This window comes from Nycticebus coucang, chromosome 11, assembly GCF_027406575.1.
Source record: "Nycticebus coucang isolate mNycCou1 chromosome 11, mNycCou1.pri, whole genome shotgun sequence".
Taxonomy (NCBI): Eukaryota; Metazoa; Chordata; class Mammalia; order Primates; family Lorisidae; genus Nycticebus; species Nycticebus coucang.
This window is the reverse complement of record NC_069790.1, coordinates 83754732-83772712: the sequence shown is the minus strand read 5'-3', so window position 1 is coordinate 83772712 and position 17981 is coordinate 83754732. Positions and strand designations below refer to the sequence as shown.

Sequence of the window (17981 nt, the reverse complement as noted above, 5' to 3'; positions counted from 1 at the left end):
AAGATAATTTCAAATAAAGACTTAGAGAATTGACCACTAACGTTCACTGAAACAAATAGTCAGAGATGATCACTAGGAATAAAGAACTGTCCCCAGAAGGAGCGGAAAGAGAATGGGAAATGTGAGGCAGAATCTACATAAGCATTGAGTATAAACAGCAGCAGTAAAAATATATCATCATCAGAGTTGGAAGATTCAACCTCCAGGAATTGCTTAAAGAGAGAGAATAGAGCTATTGATTAAATTTTGTCTTTAAGTTGATTGTTTCTGTTAAACTTTTAAATAGAAATAGAATATATGATTTCCAGAATTGTAGAGAGAAATAAGGAAAATAAGAAAACCCAATCCATTGGAGAATAGACAGGAAGAAGGAAGAAACAAAACAAGAAACAAAGAAAAATCATGACAATTAAAAAGCATAAAAGAATAACCTCTTCACCAAATTACATGCCAGATACCTTCACAAAGGTACTTCAGAATTTGTCACTTGTACAGAACTCTGGCTTTTTACTATTTAGGGACACCACCAGGATCCCTACGTCCTTAGGAATTTCACAATCATCAGGCATTTTACTGTACACATTGCTTGTGTATCAGCTAAGTCTTTGTCAAATCTTCCTTAGAAGATTGTTCTTGATAGGAAGACGGATTTTCCTTGGAAACCCCCATAGAACTTAATCTATATGCTTGGCCTAATCTAGTGATAAATGGGCATGCCTATTAAAAGGAGTATCTTCTTTGTGTATAAGACTTAGAAGACTTTGGCCATTTCTTGATGAAGGCTAATTTGTTGATATCCATGGTGGGAGGAATCAGAACAGAAAAAACCGTGTGATTGCATGAGAGAGGTGGTGGTAGTTGTAGCAGCAGCAGCACTTAAATTTTTGAGCACTTTCTTTGTGCCAAGCCCCACGCAAAGTATTTTATGGAATTGTAACATCCTTATTTTACAAAACGTAGAAGCAAAAGCACAGAGAAGTTAATATTGAAACAGCATCATGCAGCCGTATGATATATTTCTTAAACATACACTTACTAACAACATGTATTTATCAAATGTATTTGTCATGATTTTCCATTTTTCCATTGCTGTACATTCACAGCTATTTGTTATTTGGTTCATTAGTGGCAAATGGTTGATGTAGTCTAAAATTAATTTTGGCTGCTCTTTATAAATCATGTTGTGCTCCCCATTTTTAATATTATAAAATTGCAGAATTTCATGAATTTGAAAGGAGCCATCTCATAGAGTGAGTTAGCTTCAATTCTCGTAAAATTAGTTACCAAGTAATCAACCACATTTGAATTAACAGATACCAAGCCTTTATTTCCTGTGCTACTTCTCTGTATGCTGAGCTTAATCACAAATAGTATATTGTTTTGGGACAGCCTGCAGATTAATTAATGACTATGCCTTTGTTTAAAATAAATGTCAAATCTTTACAATTGGGGCATAAATATCTAGGCTGAAAATTCTGTTTAATGATTATGTTTCTTCCAATAAGGGGAATATTCCTCCCATAGCAGTTTTACTTTTGGTATTTATAGTAAGGGCCCCTAAAAGTGGTCTTAAAACATTTTTTAAATACTTTGTGAAATTAAAAATTTAACCTAATTCTTCAGCTTATATAACAGGTTATCATAAATCTCTGTTTAAAAAAATTCTTCCCTAAACTTTGAAATTCTTTCAGTACCAATTTTTCTTTATTTTAATATTTCTATTATACACGTAACCCACTGTGTTTTTATATTCTATTTAGGTGTGTGTCTTATGTCCATTATTAGATCATCCATTCTTTAGGAGCAGGAACCCCACTGCGTCCATCTTATATCCCACCCCTCTGAAGCTATAAGTTATTTCCAGGTGTACTTTTTGAATTTTGGGGAATAAGGTAACATGTGTAGATAAAATCCTAGAAGTTATATACCATCTCCAAAGACAGCAGGTGAGGCCACTACAATGAATTAGGGTGACAAGGAAAAAAATGGAAAAAAAATAAAACCATTCTTTGAACATACACTTTGTCATAAGTGACTGCCACTGAAAGGACAAGGCTAATCCTCGGGTATTTGGAATGTATAAATATTTGTCTTTTTTTTTTTTTTTTACCCCAGCTTCATTAAGGTATAAGTCCCAAATGAAACTTATATTCAGTTATACAGTATATTGTGATGTTTTGGTATATGTGTTCATTGTATAATGATTACATAAAATTAGCGTATCTATCACCTCACATGTCTTTTTTAGTGTGGTGAGAACATTTGAGATCTACTCTTAGCAATTTTCAAGTATACATTATTATTCACTGTAGTCACCATGGTATACAGTTGATCTCCAGAACTTATTCTTCCTAACTGAAACTTTGTACCCTTTAACCAACATCTTCCAGTCCATGCCTCTCCCTCACCCCTCCCCTCCGTCAACCCCTGGCAACCATCATTCTACTGTCTGCTTTTATGAGGTCAACTTTTTTAGCAGGAATGTGTAAATATTTGCTAAGTCTGTCCGTGATAGTGTTGAGTAGTTTCTTGATCTTACTATGTATTTCTGAGTTGTTCTAGGGTCTTATGTATCCAACCTCTTAATTGTGGTCATGGTAATTAAGAACCGCTGTAAAAACAGTATCACGAGTTTCCCTGATTGAAACATAAACAGAATTTCCATGGCTCTTTGTGGGCTGATCCCTGTGTACTCACCACAGTAGCATGTTTTTTTCTTTGTCTCATTGAAAGTATACCCACTCTTTGATGTTCCTTAATTGAGTGTTGTGGTTTCTTTATGGAAAGAATTCATGATTTGGTCAGAGCCAAATGCATGTATGTGCTAAAGTCCCCTGTACATTTGACCTTTCCAATCCTTTTTTTTTTTTTTTTATTAAATCATAGCCGTGTACATTAATACCATCATGGGGCACCATATACTGGTTTTATAGATCGTTTGACATATTTTCATCACACTGGTTAACATAGCTTTCCTGGCATTTTCTTAGTTATTGTGTTAAGACATTTATATTCTACATTTACTAAGTTTCACATCTACCCTTGTAAGATGCATAGCAAGTGTAATCCCACCAATCACTCTCCCTCCGCCCATCCTCCCTCTTCTCTCCCCTCCCTCTCCACCTTCCCCCTATTCTTTTTTTTTTTTTTTTTTTTATTGTTGGGGATTCATTGAAGGTACAATAAGCCAGGTTACACTCATTGCAATTGTTAGGTAAAGTCCCTCTTGCAATCATGTCTTGCCCCCATAAAGTGTGACACACACCAAGGCCCCACCCCCCTCCCTCCTTCCCTCTTTCTGTTCCCCCCCCATAACCATAATTGTCATTAATTGTCCTCATATCAAAATTGAGTACATAGGATTCATGCTTCTCCATTCTTGTGATGCTTTACTAAGAATAATGTCTTCCACGTCCATCCAGGTTAATACAAAGGATGTAAAGTCTCCATTTTTTTTAATGGCTGAATAGTATTCCATGGTATACATATACCACAGCTTGTTAATCCATTCCTGGGTTGGTGGGCATTTAGGCTGTTTCCACATTTTGGCGATTGTAAATTGAGCTGCAATAAACAGTCTAGTACAAGTGTCCTTATGATAAAAGGATTTCTTTCCTTCTGGGTAGATGCCCAGTAATGGGATTGGAGGATCAAATGGGAGGTCTAGCTTGAGTGCTTTGAGGTTTCTCCATACTTCCTTCGAGAAAGGTTGTACTAGTTTGCAGTCCCACCAACAGTGTAAAAGTGTTCCCTTCTCTCCACATCCACGCCAGCATCTGCAGTTTTGAGATTTTGTGATGTGGGCCATTCTCACTGGGGTTAGATGATATCTCAGGGTTGTTTTGATTTGCATTTCTCTAATATATAGAGATGATGAACATTTTTTCATGTGTTTGTTAGCCATTCATCCCTATTCTTAGGTTATACCTGGGTTATAGCTTTCATGTGAAAGCCATAAATTAGTTTCATACTAGGGCTGAGTACATTGGATACTTTTTCTTCGATTCTTGAGATACTTTACTAAGAAGAATATGTTCCAGCTCCATCCATATAAACATGAAAGAGGTAAAGTCTCCATCTTTCTTTAAGGCTGCATAATATTCCATGGTGTGCATATACCACAATTTAATAATTCATTCGTGGATCGATGGGCACTTGGGCTTTTTCCAGGACTTAGCAATTATGAATTGGGCTGCAATAAACGTTCTGGTACAAATATCTTTGTTATAATGTGACTGTTGGTCTTCTGGGTATATGCCTAGTGGAGGAATTATAGGATTGAATGGCAGGTCTATTTTCAGATCTCTAAGTGCTCTCCAAATATCTTTCCAAAAGGAATGTATTTTAATTTCCATTCCCACCAGCAGTGTAAAAGTGTTCCCTTTTCTCCACATCCATGCCAACATCTCTGGTCTTGGGATTTTGTGATATGGGCCAATCTTACTGGAGTTAGATCATATCTCAAAGTAGTTTTCATTTGCATTTCTCTGATGATTAAAGATGATGAGCATTTTTTCATATGTCTGTAGGCCATGCGCCTGTCTTCTTCAGAGAAGTTTCTCTTCAAGTCCCTTGCTCAGCCTGCAATGGGATCACTTGTTCTTTTCTTGCTTATACATTTGAGTTCTCTGTGGATTCTAGTTATTAAACCTTTGTTGGCGACATAACCTGAAAATATCTTCTCCCATTCTGAGGGCTGTTTGCTTGCTTTACTTACTGTGTTCTTGGCTGTGCAGAAGCTTTTTAGTTTGATCAGGTCCCAGTAGTGTATTTTTGAAGCTGCTTCAATTGCCAGGGGGTCCTCCTCATAAAATGCTCGCCCAGACCTATTTCTTCAAGGGTTTTCCCTGCACTCTCTTCAAGTATTTTTATATTTTCATGTCTTAAGTTTAAATCTTTAATCCAGTTAGAGTCTATCTTAGTTAATGGTGAAAGGTGTGGGTTCAGTTTCAGTCTTGTATAGGTTGCCAGCCAGTTCACCCAGCACCATTTATTAAATAGGGAATCTTTTCCCCACTGAGTATTTTTAATTGGCTTGTCAATGATCAAATAATGGTAAGTAGCTGGATTCATCTCTTGGTTCTCTATTCTGTTCCAGACATCTACTTCTCTGTTTTTGTGCCAGTACCATGCTTTTTTGATCATTATCGATTTATAGTATAGCCTGAGGTCAAGTAGCGTGATTCATCCTGCTTTGTTTTTATTTCTGAGTAATGTCTTGGCTATTCGAGGTTTTTTCTGATTCCATATAAAACGAAGTATTATTTTTTCAAGTTCTTTAAAGTATGACAGTGGAGCTTTAATAGGGATTGCATTAAAATTGTATATTGCTTTGGATAGTATGGACATTTTAACAATGTTGATTCTTCCCAGCCATGAAGCATGGTATGTTTTTCCATTTGTTAACATTTTCAGCTATTTCTTTTCTTAGAGTTTCATAGTTTTCTTTATACAGATCCTTCACGTCCTTTGTTAGATGAAATCCCCAATATTTCATCTTCTTTGGCACTACTGTGAATGGAATAGAGTCTTTAACTGTTTTTTCAACTTGACTATTGTTGGTATATATAAAGGCTACCGATTTATGAATGTTGATTTTGTAACCTGAGACGCTGCTGTATTCCTTGATCACTTCCAAGAGTTTTGTAGTAGAATCCCTGGTGTTTTCCAGGTATACAATCATATCATCTGCGAAGAGCCAAAGTTTGATCTCTTCTGACCCTCTATGGATACCTTGATCGCCTTTTCTTCCCTAATTGCGATGGCTAAAACTTCCATTACAATGTTAAAGAGCACTGGAGACAATGGGAAGCCTTGTCTGGTTCCTGATCTGAGTGGAAATGATTTCAATTTAACTCCATTCAATAGGATATTGGCTATGGGTTTAGTGTAGATGGCCTCTATTAGTTTAAGAAATGTCCCTTCTATACCAATTTTCTTAAGTGTTCTGATCATGAAAGGATGCTGGATATTATCAAAAGCTTTTTCTGCATCAATTGAGAGAATCATATGGTTTTTAGTTTTTAATTTGTTTATGTGCTGAATTAAACCTATAGATTTACGTATATTGAACCAGCCTTGAGACCCTGGTATAAAACCAACTTGGTCATGATGTATAATTTGTTTGATGTGTTTCTGGATTCTGTTTGTTAGGATCTTGTTGAATATTTTTGCATCTATGTTCATTAGTGATATTGGTCTATAATTTTCTTTTCTTGTTGGGTCTTTTCCTGGTTTGGGGATCAGGATGATGTTTGCTTCATAGAACGTGTTAGGTAGTCTTCCTTCTTTTTCTACATTTTGGAACAGGTTGAGTAATATAGGTACTAGTTCCTCTTTAAAGGTTTGGTAGAATTCTGACATGAAACCATCTGGTCCCGGGCTTTTCTTTTTAGGGAGATTTTGTATGGTTGATGCTATTTTGGAACTTGATATTGGCCTATTCAACATTTCCACTTGATTCTGGCTAAGTCTTGGAAGGTGGCGTGCTTCCAAGTATTGGTCAATTTCAGATTTTCATATTTCTGAGAATAAAGTTTCTTGTAATATTCATTAAGGGTTTTTTGAATTTCTGAGGAGTCTTTTGTTATTTCATCTTTCTCGTTTCTGATTGATGAGATTGGAGATTTTACTCTTTTTTTCCTGGTTAGGTTAGACAATGGTTTATCTATTTTACTGACCTTTTCAAAAACCAACTTTTTGATTTATTACCTGTTGTATAATTCTTTTGTTTTCAATTTCATTTAATTCTGCTCTAATTTTGGTTATTTCTTTTCTTCTACTGGGTTTGGGGTTGGAATGTTCTTCCTTTTCCAGTTGCTTGAAATGTTGTTTCCATTAAGTTGTTAACTTCCTCTCTTTCTGTTCTCCTGAGGAAGGCTTGCAGTGCTATAAATTTCCCTCTTAGGACTGCCTTTGCGGTATCTGAGAGGTTCTGATAATTTGTGTCTTCATTGTCGTTTTGTTCCAAAAATTTGGCAATTTCCTTCTTAATCTCATCTCTGACCCAGCTATCATTCAGCATAAGGTTATTTAACTTCCATGTTTTTGTATGAGTATGAAGATTCCTGTTGTTACTGAGTTCAACTTTTATTCCATGGTGGTCCAAGAAGATGCAAGAAATAATTTCTATTCCCTTAAATTTACTGAGGTTAGACTTGTGACCTAAGATGTGATTGATTTTGGACTATGTTTCGTGGGTTGATGGGAAGTATGTGTATTCAGTTTTGTTGGGATGAAATGTTCTGTAGATGTCTGCTAAATCCAAATGTTGGATGGTTAGGTTTAAATCTAAAATTTCTTTGCTCAGCTTCTTATTGGAGGATCGCTCCAACACTGCCAAAGGAGTGTTGAAATCTCCGACGATTATGGAGCTGGAGGAAATTAAGTTGGTCATGTCTGTTAGAGTTTCTCTTATAAATTGAGGTGCATTCTGGTTGGGTGCATAAATATTAATAATTGAAATCTCATCATATTGTGTATTACCCTTAACAAATTGGAAGTGACCATTCTTATCCTTCCTTACTTTTGTTGGTTTAAAGCCTATTATGTCTGCAAATAGAATTGCAGCACCTGCTTTTTTCTGATTACCATTTGCCTGAAATATGGACGACCATCCTTTCCCCCTGAGTCTATATTTATCTTTTAAGGTAAGATATGACTCTTGATGTGGCAAATATCTGGCCTGAGTTTTTGTATCTAGTCAACTAACCTGCGCCTCTTTAGAGGACAGTTTAAGCTGTTCACATTAATGGAGAATATTGATAAATCTGGTAAAATTTTGGGCATCGAGTTTTTCAAAAGTCCAATGGACATTTTTAATCCTTTCACCATTGTGGAAGTTGGACTTTGATCAAAAGTTTTTGAGTGAGTTTACTTTTGTGGTAGAGGATTGGGCTGGTCATTATGGAGGATAGGTCTGAGAATATCCTGAAGAGCTGGTTTGGTTATGGCAAATTTCTTCAACACATGAATGTCATTAAAGTATTTAATTTCTCCGTCATAAATGAAAGTCTGTTTAGCTCGATACATGATCTGGGGTTGAAAATTATTTTGCTTTAGGAGATTAAAAGTCGATGACCACCCTCTTCTGGCTTGAAAGGTTTCAGCAGAGAGATCTGCAGTCATTATAATATTCTTCCCTTTGTAGGTAATGGATTTCTTACATCTGACTGCTTTCAGAATTTTCTCCTTCATATTAACTTTAGTGAAGTTAATTATGATATGCCTGGGGGATGTCTTATTCAGATTGAGTCATGCTGGGGTTGTGAAACTATCTGCTGTCTGAATTTCAGAATCTCTTGGCATGTCTGGTAAATTCGCTGTCATAATTTCATAGAGAAGGGCCTCTGTGCCTTGCGAGGCCACTTCATCACTTTCAGGGATTCCAATGAGGCTGATATTAGCCTTCTACAAATTATCCCAGAGCTCTCTGAGAGAATAATCCATTTTTGCTCTCCATTTCCCTTCCTTTTTGAGAGTTTGGGAGTGTTCAAAGGCTTTGTCTTCAATGTCAGAAATCTTTTCTTCTGCTTGCTCCATTCTGTTACTGAGGGATTCTACTGTATTTTTCAGATCTGTGAGGGCTGCAAATTCTTACTTCAGTGCATGAAAATCTTTGGTGGTTTGTCTTTAAATTTGTTGAATTCTTGAGACAACTTTTGAATTTCTCCTCGAATTTCTAATTCTGACTTTTGAATTGCTCCTTGAATTTCTAATTCCAAATTTTCCTTCATTGTATTAATCTTGTTTGCAATCCAAATTCTGAATTTGATTTCTGACATCTCAGCCAGCTGTTTATGAATGGGATCTTTAGTTACATTTGCCTGGAGGGGGAGGGTGATCTATTCTGGTTATTCATGTTACCAGAGTTTTTCCACTGATTCTGCCCCATGATTATTTTACACCGTTTGTTTTTTTTCCCTGGAGCTTTGTCGAGGACCCGTACAGTGCTATGGCCTGAGAAACTGGGGACCTATTTGGTGTGGTGGGGCTAAGTGGTTCTGTCTTGTTTTCAGCTGGTCTCTGTCCGACCCTAGTGAAACAGTTACTCTGGGTTGAACTCTCAGCTGTGGAGAAATACCAGCAATTAAGTCACCCCGCCCCCCACAGGCAACAACTGGAAATGGAAAATCATAACTTTCTACAACCACACACCCAGGGCACCACTTGAATAGTCCTTGGGCGATTTGCTCTGTTCAAAAGGTCCAAATCAATTGACTCAGTCAGCCCGTGTCTCAGGTGGTAGAGTTTAAAATGTCTCTGGCAACTGGATCGCAGGGGTCTGGTGACAACTCAGATATGATTTGCTTTGTTGCTCCGTGAAGTCAGGAGGACCCATCCAGCAAATAGATTAGTCTGGGAAAGTTGATGTCTCCTTCCCCACCTTGCACCTCTGTCACACCCAATCACTGATAGCCCCACTGGGCTGTGACCCAGTTGCCTCTAGTGAACAGATACTCCAGGGGTTTACACCTGCCTGAATCACAAGGAAATCTATATCTGCTCAGCCAGGCCGCTGCACTCTTACTCTATCCAGCAGTGGGAGTGAGGCCTGACAACCTCGGGTGCTTGATGGAGGCTGGTGGATATTCACTCAGTTACAGCCCCGCCCCTGATTGATGTTACTAACAGAACAGAACAACTTTGCAGGAATTTATTTCTGTCCCTGCTAAATTCCTCTGCAGAAGAGAAGCTGTTTTATGTTCCCAGAGCCTGTGCCTCAGGCCCTGACTTTGCTCCTGCAGGTTTGTATTCGTTTAGCTGTCAGTTTAGCCTCCTGACTTCCTTTGTCTATAGGCTGACTATCCCCTGAGGGCTGGGTGTGTCTTAGGCTCTGTAAAGCAGTCCTCTGAGTCAGCCCTGCCCTGGGAATTTCCCTGTTCTAGATGTGCGTTTTCTAGTCCTTGAGCTCCACCCAGGCCGGTACCACCTCAGGCAAACCCTTTACTCATGGGGCCTGTGTTTCTGTCTCAGATCTGTTTCTGTCTGCGGTGGTTGCCACCTGAGAAGATGCCCTGCCTCCTCTGGTTGCCCAGGGAGACAGGGGGTGTGGCTTCAGAATATCCATGAGTGAGCCCTATTGTTGCCAAAAATGGCTGCTGCTCTGCACCTCGGGGCACCGCTCCTCTGGTGTGGTTCCCTCTCAGCCAACCGTCCTCTCCTCACTCCCGTGCCGCAGAATCAGCACTGACCAGCTGCAGTCTAGGCCTTGTCTACACCCCTCGAGAAATCACCCAAGATTCTGGACTCCTAGGTCACAGTCTCCATACCTCAGAGTGAGAGTAGAGGGGAGTGCTGGGAGCTTAGAATTGCAGGTAGAGAATATATACAGTTTTATACAGTTTTATGCCTGGCAGGAGAACGCCGTGGCATCCTAGTAGGGGAGGTAGGTCCAGTTTTTGGAGAGTCTCTCCCGTGGAGTATAGTGAGAGGACCTTTGAACTCTGCTCGTTTGTGGGGCACTCCGAACTGTTCTCATTGCGGAGGGGACTCCTGTCCGCTTGGTGATGGATTTTGTACCTTTTGTTTGTCTCCTTGGGGTCGCAGCTTGCCTCAGCGGGGTTGAAGTGCATTCTTCAACCTTCTCTCTTGGTGCAGCTCTAATCCACGAGGTTACTTGCTAAATTTCTGTCTTTTAACTCTCCTTCTGGATGGGAGCCTCTGTGGAAAGCTGGCTTCAGTCAGCCATCTTGTCTTCTACCCCAACCCCCCTTTTTTTTTGAGACAGAATCTCATTATGTCGCCTGGGTAGAGTGCTGTGGCATCACAGCTCACAGCAACCTCAAATCACTTGGACTTAAGCGATTCTCCTGCCTCAGCCTCCCAAGTATCTGGGACTATAGGCTCCCACAACAACGCTCGGCTACTTTTTTTTTTTTTAATTTTGTTGTTGTTGTAGTCGTCATTGTTGTTTAGCAGGGGCAGGCCGGGTTCGAACCCACTAGGCGGTTGTATGTGGCCAACACCCTAATCACTGAGCTACGGGTGCCCAGCCAGATCTTTCCACTTCTTGACTGTGGCTTCTCTAGTCTAGAGAGACTGGGTCACCCCCTACCCCAATTATTACCATATAGCTAAACAGGTGTAATAATTACACTTAAGGCTTTAATCTAAACCTTCAAGTTGAAAACTACCTTATGTGTTAAAATTTTGGTATGCATCTGATGCTCAAATGTTTGCTTTTTTCTCCCACACTGTTTGTCTATTTTCCCATCACTTCTCCATCCCTTTCCCTGCTCACTAGCTGGCCCCTCTCTGCTGTGTCCTAAATGTTGCCTCTCTGTCCTTTCATACTCTCTCATCTTTATGGCCCTTGCTGTCTAGAGAAGACTGCAGTATTTCTTTGTTCATTATTACTCTCCCTCTTTGTATGTCTTTCCCTAAAACATATTTTTTCTTCTTTTCCTGTCTTCTTTAATTTTATTTGGAATACATGTTGCCTCTGACCAAATGTTATTTTTGTTTTCTTATTTGTAAAGTACAGTATTCAGCTTATGTTAAAAAAAAAAAAAATCACTGCTGATTAAATAAATGTCAGCTCCTGGTCAGTGTTCCTATCTCCAATCCCCTAGCCCTAATAGCATGGTCTCTTAGTGTTTTTCATTACTGTTGAGTTCTTTTCTCTTTTTCCTTTGTAATTACCACGTAATGTAGCTAATGTGTTGTATCAGATCCTTCGATGAGAAGTCCCAGTAAAATGATCTTCACTTGCAAAAATCACAGGATCTCAGGAATTTTATTAAATCCATTTTACTCTCTCATGGCAAGCATTTATATATGGTACACACCAAGATCTGAACAGTGTCCTCCCCAGCAAAGACATATTATTACCTGCTGTGTCTGGCACACACTAACATTATCCAAATACCAGTTCCGTGATTTTGCTCATGATTAAGGTGATGTTGTAGATGAGTATTTTGAAGGCAAAAGGACAGAAGTGGGTGGTCAGAGACCCCAGTGATGGGAATGGCGATAGTGACAAAGTATGAATTGGGAAGACATAGCTGCTGGGGCAGATGCATCAGAACACAAGCTCATCTGTTTTAATTCTTCTGCCTCTGGGTTTTAAAAAGAAACCAGAAGCCCCACCTGAAGTGTCTGAAAGGTGCACTAAGTGGCATGTCCATCAGATCATCCAGATGGCTGTTCTCCCCTGTTTTTTTTTTTTTTTTTTTGTAGAGACAGAATCTCACTTTATGGCCCTCGGTAGAGTGCCGTGGCCTCACACAGCTCACAGCAACCTCCAACTCCTGGGCTTAAGCGATTCTCTTGCCTCAGCCTCCCGAGTAGCTGGGACTACAGGCGCCTGCCACAACGCCCGGCTATTTTTTGGTTGCAGTTTGGCCGGGGCCGGGTTTGAACCCGCCACCCTCGGTATATGGGGCCGGCGCCTTACCGACTGAGCCACAGGCGCCACCAGTTCTCCCCTGTTTTATGTCACCATGGAAGGACAGACAACCCTGCATTCTATTGCCATCCGTCACCCAACCCAAGTGGACAGGGTGGATGCAGGGAGGGAGGTTGGGGTAGTTAGGGGGGATTGGGATGCAGAGTTCTGAGTACGTACCTGCCAGACTTGGTGTCATTCTCAGAACAGCGCACTGAGACTGTTCGATCACCCTGTAAGATGCACACCCTGGAAGGTGTGAGGACAGTCCTGTCCTTTTCTCTGTTTTTTCTGTGTTTACTTCAGGGTGCCTCATCTAACTCAGGTTTGAACCACAGGAGAGGCTTCAGCTTCTCACAGAGCCTAAAGCTTTGTTTGTTTCGTTATGATTTTTTACAAATTTTCCTGAGGTCTGAACCTCTCTATTGAAAAGGAAGCAAGCAAACCAACAAAGCACTGCTTTTGCTGTACTGTTTGCTCTCCTACTGGAGGAGGGTGAAAAGGAAGCTCCTCATCTAGACAGGTGGCAAATAAGCTTTGCATTTCCTTTTCATTGCGGTGCGATTGTCATTCTTAGGCCTTTGTTTTTGGACAGCATTTTAATGCTGTAGATTATGAATGGGAGTGAGAACTTGCCACAAAATGCGCATTACTGCAGGAAAGGTGGTGGGTAAGTGACAGTGAAAACTGAGGATCTCTGAGAGACAGACCTGCTGTCTTCTGGACTCCACCATCCAATTCCTATTTAAATTCAGTTTAGGTTAGTGATGACTGAAGGTTTTTTAGAATTAGTCACCTTTAGAGAAAAAAATTAAAAAACTAAAAGAATAGGTCACCTTTAACTGGTCTCCTTTCCTGCCACTAGATCAGGGACTTTTTTATGTTTCTTTTAAAACAATAAAAGAAAGGAAGAAAGAATTAAAAGGCTGGAGGGGAAGTAGCATCTTTGAGCTGTGCATACAAACATATTCTCAAAGATACAACATTAATTTCCTTTCTGTAGTTCTTGTCTGAGAATTGGGGAAATAATGTACGGGGAAAAAGTGTCATACCCCTTCTATACATGCTACTGTGATGCTGTCAGAATAATTAGAGAGAGAAAAACCAGATAATTTTCCTACTTTACTGAATAAATTCCCCTTTCTTTGTATGAAGTGTCCCGCATCCTGCTAAGTTCTCCTCAGTAGAAAATAATGCCATCATGAGTTTCTACTGTCTGAATATGATCTTGCCTTCATTAGGGTCACCTTTGTTACTTAAATGTTTTAAGAAAATTTCTCTATAGATACTCACAATTTAATTTTTAGATTATTATGTGTCTTCAGATTTATGTTTGTGCTTTAATATTTGATGAGTAATTCATAGGCCTTGTGGAGTTGAAAATAATTAAAGCTCCAGTTTCGATATCAATATCTTTGGGGTCTTGGTAGCCATAATTCCATTCATGATGGAATGAACGTTGGCACAGGGATGTGCTCTACCTGATGGGTTTACCGGGAGGATTTGGGGACTAGAAACTAGGATTCCTCTTCGTATTGTTCTCCAGTTTTCTGTAGTTACTACCATCTACCTTATAAATGGGGATATTCAGATGTTAAGTTGTAAAAATGTTATCTATAGAATCTATTGATTTTATCTGAATATTAGCCCTTAATTTAGAATGATGATACTATAAACCTGGGCTTGTTGAAGCACTTTAGTTTCTATTTATGCTATTTCTATTCTTCTGTTTTTAATTTGGGTATCTTGCTTTTTTTTTTTAGGTTTAGCAGTTTCCCTACAGCTATTGCATGGAGACATTGAACAAATCAGAAGAGAGTACTCATCAGTGTTTTCTCATGGTGTATCCATAACAAGGAAGTTGGGATTTTCTAATATTATTATGCCTGGTAGGTGACTGGGGTGCATCAAAATGATGAAATATGAGTATATTGTCTGTATTTGACATTTGAGAAATTTTTCTAATTGTCAGCTTTGTAGCAGAGTTCAAATGGGTGATGCTGCAGAACAAAATGAGGTATTTAATAGTAAATAAGCAATTTTTTTCAAAAAATTAGATTCTCATGATGTTAATATGCGTAACTTTTAGGGGCCATGGCTGTGTTTCCGTATGACCATGATAGGGATAGTATCCAGAAAATATTTCATCCCTTTGTGGAAAATGTTGGTGAAGCCATTGAAAGGATATTCTTTACAGGTTTTGATTAAAAACAGTTATTATGCAATAATTAACATTTCTTGAAGAATTTTTCCATTGTGGATACATATATGTATATGAGATAAGCAGCCATATGCAAACACCGATGTGTTTATTTCTATACCTTTTCTTGAAAATTATTTCCTTTGGTAATGGATCTGTACTTTTTCTTGATATATTTGTGTTTATGATTCATATGTATATTAGCACCAAAAAAGGCACCCCAAAGTAGAAAAGATGGGGTTAGGGAGATTCATACTGTAATGCTGAGTTCATTGAAACAGATGAATTTTGTAGTGAGTCATCCCTAATTGCTCAGCCAAAATAAGTTTCAAAAAGCATTCCCCTTTCTAGTATTGTGGCTTTTCTGAGTATTTTCATATGCAACCTGATGAGTTGGGCAAGATAGTATACTTGCTGATGAGGAAAAAATGTATATTTAGCAAAACGAGGCTTAGTTTGGGTCAACAGGCATTAATTAAACATCACCTTTGTACCAGGAGTCAAAAATTAAATAAAAATTAATTCATTTGACAGATATTTATTGAGCACTTTCTATGTGCCAAGACATTGTTCCATGTTCCACAACAGAAAAGAATTCAGTTCCTCATTAAGCTTACTTTGTGATAAGGAAAACCACAGTAAATGTATAAGTAAAATATAAATGTTCAAAGATGATAAATACTAAGGCAAAAATCAAGGTAGGGAGAAGGCTAGGAAATGTCTGAGATGATAGTAGTTTGAGGGATTGAAATTTTAGGTGGGTAAGAAATTTGGGTGAGAAAATGATGTGAGAATAGAGTCCTAAAGAAAGCAAGGAAACTACACAGATAAGAGCATTCCTGTCAAGAAAAAACAAAAAAAAACAAAAAAACAGTGCGAAGGTCCTGAGGCAAATGGCTGGCATGTTTGAGGAATTGCTAGAGGATCAGCTTGACCAGAAAAGAGTAATGGAGATGGAAATGAAGGGCAGTGGGAGGGGGTGAGAGAAAATCATGTGGGGTCACACCAAGCACTTTAGCATTTATCCAGAATGAGGAGAGAGGCAACTACAGAGACTTGAGCAGGGGTGCTATTTCCTATTTTATGAGGAAACAGCCTTTTTAAAACTTCTGAAATAAGATTGGCCTATAGTTTTCTTTCTTTGTTAGGTGCTTTCCTGGTATGAGGATCAGGATATTTGCTTTGCAGAGTGTGCTGGGGGAAGATTCCTTCCTTTTCTGTGTTTTGGAATAGATTATGTAATACAGGTACTAGTTCCTCCTTGAAGGTTTGGTAGAATTCTGATGTGAAATCATCTGGTCTGGCTTTTCCTTTTTGGGAGATTTTGTATAGTTGGTGCTATTTCAGTGTTTGATATAGGTCTATTCAAAATTTCTAAGTCTTTCTGGTTGAGTTTAGAAAGGTGGTGTGTTTTCAGGTATTGGTCCATTTCCTCCCCATTTTCATATTTCTGATGAAAATAGGTTTTTTTTGTAGTAATTGTCGAGTATTTTTTTTTATATATTTCTGTAGTATCTGTTATTATTTTCCCTTTGTCATTTTTTGATTGAAGTTATGAGAGATTTTACTTTGCTGTTTCTGGTTAGTCTAGCCAAAGGTTTATCAATTTTAAATCTTTTCAAAGAACCAACTTTTTGTTTCGTTGATCTTCCAAAGGAGTCTTTTGTTTCTAATTTCATTTAATTCTATTCTAATTTTGATTATTCCTTTTCTTCTGCTGGGTTTGATGTTGGATTGATCTTCCTTTTCAAGTTTCTTAAGATGGCCTATTTGGTTGCTAACTTGCTCTCTTTCTGATTTCTTGATGAAGGCTTCGAATGCTATAAATTCCCCTCTTAGGACTGCTTTTGTAGTATCCCATGTGTTTTGATAGTTTATACCTTCATTATTATTTTGATACAAAAATGATATTTCCTTTTGAATCTCATCTTTGACCCAGCTATCATTTAGCCTAAGGATGAATTTATCAATGCAAACATATTCAATAAGATTCTAGCAAACAGAATTCAATGACACATCAAAAAAATTATACACCATGATCAAGTTGGTTTTATCCCAGTGTTACAAGGTTGGTTCAACATGCATAAATCTACAAATATAATACTTCAAATAAATAAAATCAAGAACAAAGACCATATGATTCTCTCAATTGGTGCAAAAAAAGGCTTCTGATAATAATCCAGCATCCTTTCATGATTAGAACACTTGAGAAAATAAGTTTAGATGGAACATTTCTTAAAATGATAAAGGCCATCTACAGCAAACCCACAGCCAATATCATACTGAAAGGAGTAAAACTGAAAACATTTCCACTCAGATCTGGAACTAGACAAGGATGCCCATTGTCACCACTGCTGTTCAACATAGTATTGGAAGTCCTACCTTTGCAGTCAGGTAAGAGAAGGACATCAGGATATTCAAATGGGGATAGAGGAGGTCAAACTCTCACTCTTTGCAGATGACATGGTCTTATACCTGGAAAACCCCAGGGAATCAATACAAAGCTCTTAGATGTGATCAAGGAATACAGCAGTGTCTCGGGATTCAAAATCAAAACCTTCAAATCAGTAGCCTTTAAATGTACCAGTAATAATCAAGCCAAGAATACAATCAAAGACTCTATTCCTTTTACAGTAGTACCTAAGAAGATGAGATACCTAGGAATATAGCTAACAAAAGACGCCGTCAAAGATCTCTGTAAGAAGAGCTATGAAACCCTAAGAAAAGAAATAGCAGAAGATGTTAACAAATGGAAAACATACCATGCTCATGGTTGGAAAGAATCAACATTGTTAAAATGCCCATATTACCCAAGGCTATTTACAGTTTTAATGCAATCCCAGTTGCAATACAGTTTTTATGGCATTAGTGCTTTAATGCAATTAAAGCACTAATGCCATACTTTAAAGAACTTGAAAAAAATAATACTTCATTTTGTATAGAATCAGGAAAAAACTCAAATAGCCAATACAATTCTTATAAATAAAAACAAAGCATCACATTACCAGACTTTAGGTTATACTACAAATCTATAGTGATCAAAACAGCATCATACTGGCACCAAAATAGAGACTTAGATCTATGGAATAGAATAGAGAATCCAGAGATAAACTCAGCCACAAATCATCACTTGATCTTTAATACCCCAAACAAAAACATGCATTAGGGAAAAGTATCCCTATTTAACAAATCGTTCTGAGAGAACTAGTTAGCCACCTGTAGAAGACTGAAACTGGATTCACACCTCTCACCAATAACAAAAATTGATTCTTGCTGGATGAAAGATTTAAATTTAAAACATGAAACTATGAAAATACTAGAAGAGAGTACAGGAGAAAACACTTAAAGATATTGGCCTGGGAAAATATATGACCCTCTGGTAATTGCAGCAAT

At 38.2% G+C, this 17981-nt stretch overlaps 1 protein-coding gene across 4 annotated transcripts in view; it reads left to right on the top strand.

The window, feature by feature from the left end:
• Positions 1 to 17981, top strand: part of DOCK4 (dedicator of cytokinesis 4) — a 471167-nt gene that overhangs the window by 278949 nt on the left and 174237 nt on the right. For all 4 annotated transcript variants that reach the window (XM_053609306.1, XM_053609304.1, XM_053609303.1 and 1 more), the window contains exon 13: positions 14152 to 14277. In XM_053609306.1, the coding sequence (XP_053465281.1) occupies positions 14152 to 14277 (126 nt within the window). The remainder of the gene's footprint in view (positions 1 to 14151; positions 14278 to 17981) is intronic.